The sequence below is a fragment of the Morchella importuna genome (assembly GCF_003444635.1).
Source record: "Morchella importuna strain M04M26 chromosome Unknown Morimp01GS003, whole genome shotgun sequence".
Classification (NCBI taxonomy): Eukaryota; Fungi; Ascomycota; class Pezizomycetes; order Pezizales; family Morchellaceae; genus Morchella; species Morchella importuna.
The window spans coordinates 296,934-309,172 of NW_025763400.1; the positions used below are offsets into that span (position 1 = coordinate 296,934).

The 12,239-nt window shown below is 46.3% G+C and overlaps 3 protein-coding genes across 3 annotated transcripts; 2 read left to right on the top strand and 1 right to left on the bottom strand.

Annotated features, from left to right (window-relative positions):
- Window positions 1-661: 661 nt before the first annotated feature.
- LAJ45_01593 (uncharacterized protein) lies at window positions 662-5,176 on the top strand (the record flags this gene model as incomplete). Its single annotated transcript, XM_046111186.1, has 10 exons — window positions 662-1,399; window positions 1,535-1,762; window positions 1,850-1,949; window positions 2,085-2,282; window positions 2,892-4,201; window positions 4,268-4,378; window positions 4,436-4,861; window positions 4,935-5,005; window positions 5,055-5,063; window positions 5,128-5,176. The coding sequence occupies 10 exons, from the start codon at window positions 662-664 to the stop codon at window positions 5,174-5,176; spliced, it is 3,240 nt and encodes a 1,079-aa protein (XP_045975130.1).
- A 1,531-nt stretch (window positions 5,177-6,707) lies between these two features.
- LAJ45_01594 (uncharacterized protein) lies at window positions 6,708-9,264 on the bottom strand (the record flags this gene model as incomplete). Its single annotated transcript, XM_046111187.1, has 7 exons — window positions 6,708-6,724; window positions 6,892-6,893; window positions 6,936-7,156; window positions 7,212-8,276; window positions 8,585-8,731; window positions 8,789-8,935; window positions 9,028-9,264. The coding sequence occupies 7 exons, from the start codon at window positions 9,262-9,264 to the stop codon at window positions 6,708-6,710; spliced, it is 1,836 nt and encodes a 611-aa protein (XP_045975131.1).
- A 439-nt stretch (window positions 9,265-9,703) lies between these two features.
- On the top strand, window positions 9,704-10,636 carry LAJ45_01595 (uncharacterized protein; the record flags this gene model as incomplete). Its single annotated transcript, XM_046111188.1, has 4 exons — window positions 9,704-9,810; window positions 9,873-10,083; window positions 10,156-10,430; window positions 10,501-10,636. The coding sequence occupies 4 exons, from the start codon at window positions 9,704-9,706 to the stop codon at window positions 10,634-10,636; spliced, it is 729 nt and encodes a 242-aa protein (XP_045975132.1).
- Between the last annotated feature and the right edge of the window lie 1,603 nt (window positions 10,637-12,239).

The following is a 12,239-nucleotide window of genomic DNA, read 5'->3' on the forward strand; positions in this document are numbered from 1 at the left end:
GTCTTGGGGGTTAGGAGGGGAAGCGGAGACTGATATATATATAAATATATCTCAAGGTAGAGGTATATAAGTATAGAGCACCTATATATATACATATACATCTGACGCCGAAGATTACAACTCGACGCCCATCTCTTTTTTTTTTTTTTTTTTTTTTTAATTTATAATTTATCTGAGCAGCACCAGCATCAGTGAGCAGCTGAGGTTGTTGATCAAGCGACCGCCTTGCATCACGGTACTCTGTTTTCGCGGTCCTCAGTAAACCTTCACCGCCGGAGAGTTCCTAGAATACATACCTACGAGGGCCCGGATCATCTAGGGGCACCAAGAAGTCCCCATCCCCCCTACCTAACTATATACTACCTACTCTACCCAAACCCCCCAAACCCCCCACTCTTATTACGGCCGCAAGATCTCCCGATCCATTATTATTCACACATCATATCAAACCACACACGTACCTACCTACTCCTGTACTTATAGTAGTCGTACCGTCTACTACTTTACCTGTCCGCTTCCCCGCCAGTGCCCACTAAGCCTCCGTGATCCTCCAAGGGTCCACCCCTGGTTCCCACCCGCCCTCCATCAAAAACGGAATTGGGTTGTTATTTGCGACAGAACTTAGTTAGCAACACAAGCAGTTGAAAAACAATATCCCAAGATGATTACGGCCGCAGGTGCCGGTGCTTCCTTCGTCGCCGTTCCTTCAAAGAGACTGAAGCCAAAAACTCCCAGATCGCCTCGAAACACCACAGTGAGTTCTGCCCCAGGTTCTCGATCCAATAGCCAGCAATCTCGAATACGATCTCCATCGTCCCCTCCACATCCACAAGAAGCAGCAGCCCCTAGCACCCTCGGCACAACTCCCAGTTTCCAGTCTTTCCTGTTCTCCAGAAGCTCTCAGTCGCCCTCTTCCGAGCCTGCCGTACCAGTCCCCCACCATCATCTACCTATCTACGAAGAATCCGACAATTCAAAGAGCTTCTTGGAAGAGGATTTCTTTGGACTGCACCCGCTTGCGCAAACAATCGAGGATCAGGATCACGAACCCCCCTCACCAAAATCATTTTATAGCGCGGACACTACTAGCACAACAAGCACAACAAGCACCACCAAAGCCGGAGGTCGATCTTCCGAAGATTCCACAGTGTTTATCACACAACTTCAGCATCCACCTCCCCGCAAGACTGCCCGAAAACTACAGCGGCCGAGACCGAGCAGTCCCCCGTCAGCTTCCTCACAGACCAGTCTCTCATTTATATCTCCCGGTACCTCTCCGACCGGGTTAGGAATCGGCCCCTTCGCAAATTACACAGGCAGTCATCTATCTGGCCATTCCATAACTGGCTCACAATCGCAATATGGTGAGCATTATACAGGTCTAAAAGATTTTGAAAATGTGCGTGCTTTTTTCTCTATCGTTGACGTCAGCATGCCTATATTTATGTGTCGGAGGTCCTATATCCTCGTTAATGCATGATCACCGGAAAGCTGACATTCTCCTATCCTTTGAATCTTTTCTTGCGCAATGTAGATGTCTTCAAACAATTCCACACGCGACATCTGTATCGCCGTTGTAGGGGCACGGGGCGTAGGAAAAAGTACCTTCATTCAAAAAGCCTATGACCTGAAATCTCCATCTACCAAGGATATGGTATCTTGCAAGTTTATGACCGTTGAGCGGTCGCAGTGTAATGTCATACTGGTCGAGCTAGATTGGGCGAAACTCGATTTCGGGTCTCAGCCGTTGGTTTGGCCGCGGGTGGGTTTTCTAAATTTCTGCCGGCTGCCCTATGGGGCCGAATCGCATAATCATTGGGAGGTTCCTTTTCGCTGATGGTAAAACTAGATGGCGGCAGATGGCCAGAGACTACCATTCGTTGACGGCGTACTTATTTTATACGACGTGACCAACCAGGAGAGTATTTCAAAACTGTCCGAATCTCTCGGTGAGTGAAGGCCTCCAGCTGTCATCCGCCTGACCTACTGCCCTTTCATATTCTTGCGGATCCCCACTTCATTTCTCTCTCGACTTTCTATCATAGGTATTGTTTCCTCGCTGATCATGGTTTTGAATAAATTAGATGCACTCGCAAGGGCTCTTCTCCCGGCCCTGGTGGTCTCGTGCAAATGCGACGCACCGCAGCGCCAGCTTAACCCCAGCAATATCGAGAATTTGGGAGCAGTTGGCGGATATGAAACAATGCAAACTTCGATTGCTTCGCCTGATTCCCAAAAGAAATGTTTGAATGTAATCTTGAACATGATCGTCAGGAAAAATGGTTTGTGCGCTCCTTTCTATTTTTTGGTTTTTGTGGTATTATTTTGCGGCTTTGTTGCTTTGTTGCTTTTGCTTTGTTTTCGCCGGTCTTTATTGTTGCCCTTTTGTGGTTACGGTAAAATTGGATAACGATCCCCCCCCAAAGCCCAATAAGGATAATTGGCGTCTGCAGGATGTGTTTATGTTTTTGTTTTTGTTTCGGTTGCGAGTACCACTTTCCCTATCAGATACAGTACTGTATCTATTTTCCGTCACCTCGCTCCTGCCAGAATGCAAGTGCGGGAAAAAGGATAGAGTACCGTGCTGGGGACCGTCAATCATCTCTCTCCTGTCGCTTGACTGGGATGATGATGGTTTTATCTTTTGTACTTGACAGCCGCAACTTTGCGTTCTTTTCTTTCCGTTCGCGGTGCCAGCACTCCCTCGTCTTCAGGATTCATAGATTTGTCAAAGACCAGAGAACAAGGATACTTGTTTACGGCCTTTGCAAACTTCACGATTTCCATCCTATCTATCCTTCCACCCTCTCATTTTTGACTTTGACAGCGTATATATTGAGTGACATTTCTTATTATCTGCCAAATGCTAATAATTTGGTCTGCGGCTCCAGAGAAGAGTGCGCGACATTTGAATGGTCGGCGACGTGCGAATTCGTCTGCGACGAACAATAGTCGAACGACATCTCCGAGACCATCAACCGGTCGGAGCGGACATAGTCGCGCAAGCTCCGAATTCTCGACAACATACCTAAAGGACGGCTCAGAGAGCTCATCCCATGGACATTCAAGATTGACGAGGTCGCCAATCAACCCTGCGCTGGGAACGCTAGCACTCAACAGTTCAACCTCTTTATCTAGCGGGCAGCTTTTTGATACAAGACCTCAGAGGGTTTCCGGTGGGGCGACGCCACAAATAACACTTTCTTCAACTGGAACTGGAGCGCCATATCTGGAGGTTGTATCGGATAGCCCGTTCAGCATTACACAACAGAATCTTGGAACGGCAAGTCTGCGTTCTAACTCTATGTCTTACCAAGATTTAGATCGGGCTCGAGGTTCATCATTCCTAGATATGGACGACGAAGATACGATTAAGGATCCGGATGATATACCGCTACTGGATCGTGAAAGTGGGGTGGATGAGTTTGATGATGGGGACAAACCGGCACAGAGCAGGGGTTACACGTGGGACGAGCTGGTTGATAGGCTACTCCGGCAAACAATGTCTCGGGGCGATCAGGACTTCGCAAAGATCTTTTTGTGCTTTTTTCGAAAATTCGCACCTCCGCGAGACCTTCTCAATTCGATATTGGACCGATTTGATCAGGCCAATTCCGATCCGATAGCGTTGCATCGGATTTCGGCTCAGCTGCGGTACTGTACCATTTTATGTCAATGGGTCACGTCACACCCGGGAGATTTTGCACACCCAAAAACACGGCAGAGGTTGATAAGTTTCTTGAATGTGATTATGGCGAACAGGAGCTTGGCGTTGTTGGCAACTGAGATGAGGAAGACTCTAGCGCAAGGACATGAAGATGATGACAGTATATGGGCAATTTCAGACTCTGACACCGAGAGGCGAGATAGTCTGAGGAGTTTCTTGACAACCCATTCAGTATCACAAGATAGTGTAACAACCACAGACGGGTATAGTGGTATCCGCGCTGCCTCAGATGGAGCGCTCAATGTCCCTACAGAAACAGACTTCAACAGAAGAAGAGCATCTGAAGTTCCCACAATGTCGACAGTCAACACCGCCTCGTCACAATCGTTGCTGCGGGGAGAGGGGTTTATCTCATCGATGACACCTTGGAACTCACAATATGACTTATTCATGGGAATACCGGACGAAGATATCGCATATGAATTGACAAGGATGGACTGGCAGGAGTTCTCAAAAATCAAGCCAAGAGATCTAGTGCGTCATGTCAGCATCCCAGCAGATCAGAAAGACAAGTATCCGAGTTTGAAACATGTCAATCAGTTGATCAGCCACTTCAACCACGTTGCGTACTGGGTGGCTAGTGTAATACTCGAAAAGCCAAAACCGAAACACAGGGCAAAAGCTCTAGAGAAATTCATGTCCGTCGCTTGGGTAAGTAAAGCTGTCAACATATTACATATTTAGTACAGAGAACTGATCGCGCCGCAGTCACTCAGGCACATGAATAACTACAATGCCCTTGGGGCTGTTATAGCTGGCATAAATGGCACTGCGGTTCATCGGCTAAGTATCACGAGGGATCTCGTGAACCAGCAGGCGGGTAGGAATTTCATGAGGCTGGAGCTATTAATGGGGACGCACATGAGCCATGCTAAATATCGACTGGCATGGGAAAACACTTCGACACAACGGGTTCCATTCCTTCCACTTCATAGAAGAGACTTGGTATCTGCAGAGGAGGGAAATAGAACATTTCTCCAGGATGGGGAAAAGATCAACTGGAATAAGTTCCAGGTCATGGGGGATGTCTTGATGATCATTGATAAGAGCCAAGCAACCCCTTATCATGACTTAGTCAGGAACCAGTTGGTGGAGAAACTGATTAGGGATGCTGTGTCGAGTATGAACGATGATGTATGTTTCTCGGGTTTATGTACCTGCGCCTTCATTTGCATGTAACTGGAATCCAAGAACTAACACTCTGCAGGGGCTTTATGAAAGGAGTCTTCAGCTCGAGAATAAAGGAGCCAAGGAGAAGATTAGGGGAAGATTTTGGCCGTGAATCGTGCTACGGAACAGGTTAAAAGATAACCGATATGTTAAAAAGTGAGCGAAGGTATTTCGTCATGACCATCACTCTCAAACTTGAGTGGCATATCCTAACTCGGAGGGTTTGGCAGTTTTTGTTGTTTTCGACCTGCTTTCCGGGTTTATGGCGTTTTTGACTGATCATTTTGAAATTATTTTGGGAAATGCTTGGGTTTTTATTTTCTTTACTTTTATGCTCGCTAACGAATCACGGCATACATTTTACTTATTTTGTTTGTATTTTGAGGGCGAGTGTTCATGACTGAATTTTTTTTTTAAGGGAGGTCTTGAGTTTTCTGCATACGGGGCATTTCTTCTTAGCTTCTTAACCGCCTTATCCTTCTCACCTTATGCCTTCCCCCACAATTTTCTAAGTCTTGATAGCAACGGCGTTTGGGGAATGCATTCTTTCTCTGGTTTCTATTCTTTGGACGCATGGTTTGGTCGAGCGTTACCTAAGTAGCGATTGACGAAGGTGACAAGACTTCTGCTCACAAAACAAAGAAACATCTTTCCCCAAGGCCCAGGCCTCTATCGCCATTCTTGGACCGATACAAAAACAGTAGAACATTTTCGCACAATAGGTGTAAACTCAATGAAGTTAGGCAATTTTGACTCGTGCTATCACGATTTTTATATATTTCCTATGTCAGCCAAACGTGAGAGGAGGCGGAAGAGAGCGGGTAGTTCAGGGGCTATTGCCATAACTGTAAGGTTGCATGCAATTAAACAAACAAAAAAAAAAAACTCGTGCTATCACGACTTATCACTCGCCGGATAATCGAGTGATATATAATGAAGCTGAACACGTATTTCCCGGCACTTCCCGAAGACAAAGGACATTGGAATGTGACCACCAAACGTAGATACAAAGTGCCATATTTATCTCACCGTTTTACAATGCTACAACTACAGTAGAGGACCTGACTACATGTAGGTATGGGTCAAATAATTGAAAGAGGTCTCTTAGCACGAGTCACACTCTTCGCACCGACATGAAGTGATCACCAGACGAAGGGTTTCTAAATATCTTTCTAAAGCCGTTTCGGTTGGAATTATCGCAAGAATGTTATTATGTATAGAAATACGATCTGATTATAGCATAGAGTGGGCGGGCCTGGGTATGATAGCACATAGCGAGCCGTCCAGATTTTACCGGCATGCGTAGAATAATGCTTGACAATCGGCTCATCTTGAGCACTGATGAATACTGCTGCTCAAGGTTCAGCATAAGGACGCGCCCAAACCGAGTGATATGTTATGATCCGAATGGATTGAGCTCATATGAGCTCTCGCAATGCAACTCTAGACAATTAGTGATGATGATTGGCATCACAGTACCGATATTAGTGGAGGTATCGATTAACACCTATGTACATATGGAAATAGAGGTTATTAACATGGCACTCTCTCTCCCACTGGGTCGATTGAATCTGGGAAAATAGCCATCCATCCTCCTCCCCGCCTGTCGCACCATGGACTTACATGCTTTTGAACCATCGTGTCTCCATTTTCATCAAATTCCGGCATTGCAAAGAAAATAAAAACACCAGCACTCAGTCTACTTTACAATGAAAAAGAAAAAAAGAAAAAAGGAAAGCTTCCATTCATACTCATCAACAACTCCACGCCCCTCCCTCCCTTACGCAAACACATGCTCTCATAGCCAAGGTCAAAGGATTCTCTCCTCTGTGAAAATTTCTCGGTATGTGAGTAGATGATCAGACAGCCAACCCTTATTAATAATAGAACACAAAGAAAAGCACAGCATCAAACAACCTGATAGTAGAAGAAAGATGAACCAGATCGAAATAAAAGGAAGAAAAGCCAAAACCGCAAGTATAAAAAATACACACCACTGCACTTTTTTTCAATGCATATATCCGTTTAAAACCTGTACTTGTCTTTCTTCCTCTTCGCGTTCTCCTCATCTCTCTTCTGCCTCTTCCTACTCTCTGCTGCGATCATATCACTCAAGTCCTCCTGGAATCCTTGGCTTTCCCTTCTTTGTGCTTCCTGCTGCGCTTCGTATTGTGCCTTTACAGCTTCACTACTTAGGCCGTCCGAGTTTTCAAGCTCGCTAGGATCCAATGTTACTTCAATGTCACCAGGCTTCTTGCGCTGTACATGTTGATTAGTAAATAGCCTCAAAATAGCTGGGGGTGAAGAAACAAACCTTTCGGTCTTCTTGTCCTAGCACGGGTAGATCTGTACGAGTCGCCTTTGAGATATCATAAGCGCGCTCCCCTCCGAAGAAACCCTTGGCACGGATGTTTTGTTCAGGCAGCACAGTGTAAAGGCTCTTCTGAACTGTGTCTTCCTCTGTCTCTGTTCCGTCCCTCCTCTTCCGCAGCTCAAATCCACCATCAACAGGCTCGAATTCGCTGGGTACGGCTGAGACCATGCCGGAGGGTGTATCCATTCCACTCGGAGTTGTGAGACCCTCTGTAAATTCCTCATCACCCTCTTCCTCCTCTTCATCGTCCTCTTCCTCCTCCGAAGAGGAGCCATCTTCCTCTGGTACCAACTCACCCCACAATGTCTTCTCTACAGGTTCACCTGTTTGCGTGGGCGCTTGTGCCTGCAGGACACCAAACACATCTCCGTAGAGTGGACGATTGTATTCGTCCGTGGGCGGTTTTCCATAACCACCTGGGTGGAAACCCCACTGTGCGCCTGCTGGGATCGGGGCGTTCAGACCTGGAATCTTCAGGCTCGGATAGCTAGGCGGGGGTCCAAACCGTTGCATGTTAATAAGCCATGGTGGCGGAGCGCCTGGGGGTATATTCAGTGCCTCCTTTAGTTCCTCACTTAGTTCGCCGGGCCGTCTATCCTTGAGATTGGTCTCGTATTCCTTCCCCTCGTAATAAATCTCCCCATACATCGTCAATGGTGGTTTCGTCTGGAATCTAAAAAACGCATCATGAAGCTTCTGGTAGTCGATATCTAATTTTCCCATCTTTGGCTGAACACGTTCCCGAATCTTAGATTTTAATGTTTGGGCTTCTTCTTTCTCCTTCACTGAGTCGCGCATCTCCATGATACCTGTGTCTCTAATAAACTTCGGTAGTTCAAAGGGAGGTTTCTCCATTCCTCGCTTTGACGAAAGATATTCGCGTTTGAGTGACCAGTGATTAGGTACGGGTACGCAATTGCGGTACGATTTGAGATGAACGAGGAGGCGGGGGTCTTGGGCCGAGGTATCGGTCCATTCGACTGTTTCGGGACGTTTAACGAGTGCCTGGGAGCATGTGTCAGTACTGTTTGAATTCTGCCCCCTTCCCTTTTCTTATTCTCGTTGACTCAAAACATATGATGTAAATGCTGAATTCGCCACCAAAAACGCTGGATCTTGCTTCCGCTTGCTTTATGGATATCTACAGCATCCCCGACTCGTCAAGCAGAGATATCACGGTGCGTTACACAGACAGAGCTCTTCCTAGCCAAAGCCAGAGAGGTTTTCATGACTTTGGGGGAGGGTGGAGTTTAAGAGTCTGCGCATTTTCCGAGATATGTAGAGGGTAGAAAAGGGAGGATAAGACAACGCACCTTGAGCTCGGCAACACTGAGCTTGTCTCTGGCCTTTCGCGCCTTTTTCGAGAGCTTCGGAACATCAGGATTCTCTTCAGGTTCGTCAGGTATCATGTCGTCTTCAAGACCCATGATCTCGCCTTTGTCCTCAATCGCTTTGGCATCCTATAATTTGGATTAGTTTAGAGATAGATATCAGTTATGCGTGAGAAGGGCACAAACATCGACAACGTTAAATTTCTGGAGAATCCTTTGGTACTCGGCGAAGTTCGGGTCGCTCTCGTCTAATTCCAAATCGCTGCTCTTGAAGTCAGGAGTGCTCTCCGGGACAAGATTAAGCCGCACATTCGAAGAGGCTGCAACCGATTCCTGAACGGCCATTAGACAATTATAATTAAAGCAGAAGAAAATAGACTCTCGAAAAAAGAGTCACAAGGAACACCTCATTGGTTTATACATACAGATTCACTCTCAGATTCTGTGACTACGCTCCCTTCCCGCTCCTGTGCCTTCCTTTGCTTCTTCTTCTCGCGTCGGAGCTGGTTCTTCCCCTTCTTTACAGCCTTACCCGTACTGGTTGTGGTTATGGGGGTGTTGCTAATCGCGGTAGGTTTTTCTGTGCCGTTGACAACCACGGCGGTTTTCGCGTCAGACGGGATCGCTTGAGGGGAGGAAACTGGTTCCATAGCGGCGACCATTTCGGGCTATCTTACTCTAGAAAAGAGTTACGGGGCGATATTTTTTTTGGAGAAGTGGCGATTGTTTGAATGAGTGACAGGCGGTAGTGGTGTGTTTGATTGACTTAGCTGGGCCGGAATATTGTTGAAGGAGGTGGGTGAGGTTTCGCGACGTATTATTCATGGGGTGTGGAGAGAATGATGTTGCAGGGGGGGTTACCCGGCCAGCTCACCTAACTAAAGTATGTAGGCTTAATCTGGGTTAGGTTATGGGATGTTTCGAGTTCGAGATTGGAGCTCTTCTCCTATTAACGACACGTCTCTTTCTCTATTCTTGTACACGCTCTCTCAGCCCTCACCCTCCACCAGTACCCACAGACTCTCACACTCCTTTCACTATTTACTTCTTGCTATTTATTTATATTATAACTTTGACTCTCGTTCTTAACAGTCTCCTGCAATGGCCCCAATACCAAAAGACAAATATTCCGTCATTCTCCCCACATATAATGAGCGCAAGAACCTCCCCGTCATAACCTGGCTCTTGGAAAAGACATTTACAGAACAGTAGTACCCCACCCCGCCTAACACAAAAGCACGGACATTAATATCTACTCCTTCACCTACAGCAAGCTCGACTGGGAACTCATTATTGTTGACGATGGCTCCCCCGACGGAACCCAGGAAGTCGCGAAACAACTTATCACTGCTTACGGCCCCAACCGCATCGTCCTCAAACCGCGCGCCGGAAAGCTCGGTCTCGGAACCGCGTATGTTCACGGGCTTCAGTTTGTGACTGGGAATTTTGTTATCATCATGGACGCCGATTTCTCCCACCATGTAATACCCCCTTTTTAGAGACTCCGGTGGTGCATGTAGTGACCCCTTACTAATATGGCGCGCGCAACACAGCCGAAGTTCATCGCAGAATTCATTGCGAAGCAAAAAACAAAGAATTATGACATCGTGACCGGGACGCGCTACGCGGGTGATGGTGGCGTCTACGGTTGGGACTTCAAGCGCAAGCTGGTTTCGCGGGGTGCGAACCTGTTGGCGTCTGTAGTACTACGACCCAATGTCAGCGATCTTACTGGAAGCTTCAGATTGTATAAGAAGCATGTTCTGGAGAAGGTCATCCAAACCACGGAGAGTAAGGGATACACGTTTCAAATGGAAATGATGGTTCGGTAAGTTCAAATCTATCCCCGCTTATAGCCTCTAAGGCAGTGAGCATTTGCTGACGAGTGATGCGTTTAGTGCGAGAGCGCTTGGGTACTCGGTTGCGGAGGTACCGATTAGCTTCGTAGATCGTATTTACGGAGATAGTAAGTTGGGCGGTGATGAGATTGTTGAATATGCGAAAGGTGTATTCAACCTATGGCTTAAGGTATAAATCTGACTTGGGGAATGGAGCGACGGGCGTAGTTTGTAAAATGATCTAATATTGTATGCCGTAATCATGTTTTTGCTGAGAATTTCCACCATTCCCATGTGTGTATTTTATGCCATTAACGAATGCGGCGGGCCCTAGGTTAACTATGACCTTTTCCTTAGTGTCGCCGGGGGTTGATGGGCTTGTGTTTGAAACTGGAGCGAAAAGAACAACCATTTCTAGGCTTCAAAAACGCTATACCAAGAGCGTGCACATGTACCTACTACAAGAGATCTCCTTACCCTCCTGTCGTTTGATCTCGTACCCAGATCCCGACCTTTTTATGTACTGGCTGTGTAGAACCCCAGACAGGGCCACTTTATGAGACCGTACCCGGAACGTCATTTTGAGGTCTAATACCGAGTGATTTTTCATGAGGTGTTTTACATGATGTCACCAATTCGGGATTAATTATACTCTCTAAGTTTCCCGACTATGCATACAAAGTAACTAAGTATGTCTCCCTTGTGAGGTGTCGATTGCAATAGTTACTCCTAAAATCATAGTCTTAGTTTAGTCAAATCCAGAAGCCGATTATCCGGAGATCAAAAGCACCCAACAGAGACAACGGAGCTGAGGGCCCCTAGGCCCCGTTATAATCACAACCCTGTTTTGAAAAGAAAAAGAAAGGAAGAAAAAAATATGTTTGGTGTGCACAACAACGTTGAGGATCTTTTTTAACGGCAAGATAGAACGTATATATATACACAAAAAAGGTGTTGAAACCATATGGTTCCCAACCCCCAAGGCCCCGACCCCAGGCCCTGTTTTGGCCTCAAATATTGCTAAACGGGCCAGGCAGCTCTGGCTTACTCTTCTCCCATGGCCACATCTCTCATAAACTCTGTTTCAATATTTCTCCGTTTACAATACACTAACGGAGATAGGGCAGAGTGAGTTTTTGGGCCTTTAAATTTATAAAGTTACTAGCTTATGAGGAGCAGGGGCTGTGGAGCAATTGGCAAGACATAATAGTAGAATATCACGATCACACAAATATCTTTGTTCTACAATATTAACGGACTACATGTATTTAGTCTTCATTTCGAACTAACTAACCAAAGTAAACTACAGAGCATAATTAATGGTAGGGGTCGCTCGTGCTCGTTGCCGGTAGAGATCATGAGCGGGCACAACCCACGAGTGACAGCTTATGAACATGGCACTGCCACATATGGTGCGCACACTCTTAAAGGTGATATGGCGGCATACGGAAGTGGAACAATTGTGGCTGCAATAGGGCCTCATGGGCCAATAAGAGGGCCCATTTCTAGCATTACTGCTACGGATCAGTCAGGTTTGCTTTTCTGGGGTATAAATGGGTATAATACTGTTCCACTTTGTTCAGTCTTGGCGCATTTTACATACAAAAATACACAATTTCAACTTCCTAAGGCTTTACAACCCAGACAGATATTAAAATTCTGCAACGATAGAACTAAACCTCATCACTAGTACTAGAGTTCTATCATTACGCTTTTTTTTTTACGGTTTTTCGTCGCAAAGTTATAAGCCATTGACATTTCGTCGCGATCCGCTACCTTTAAGCGTGGGCGCACCATAC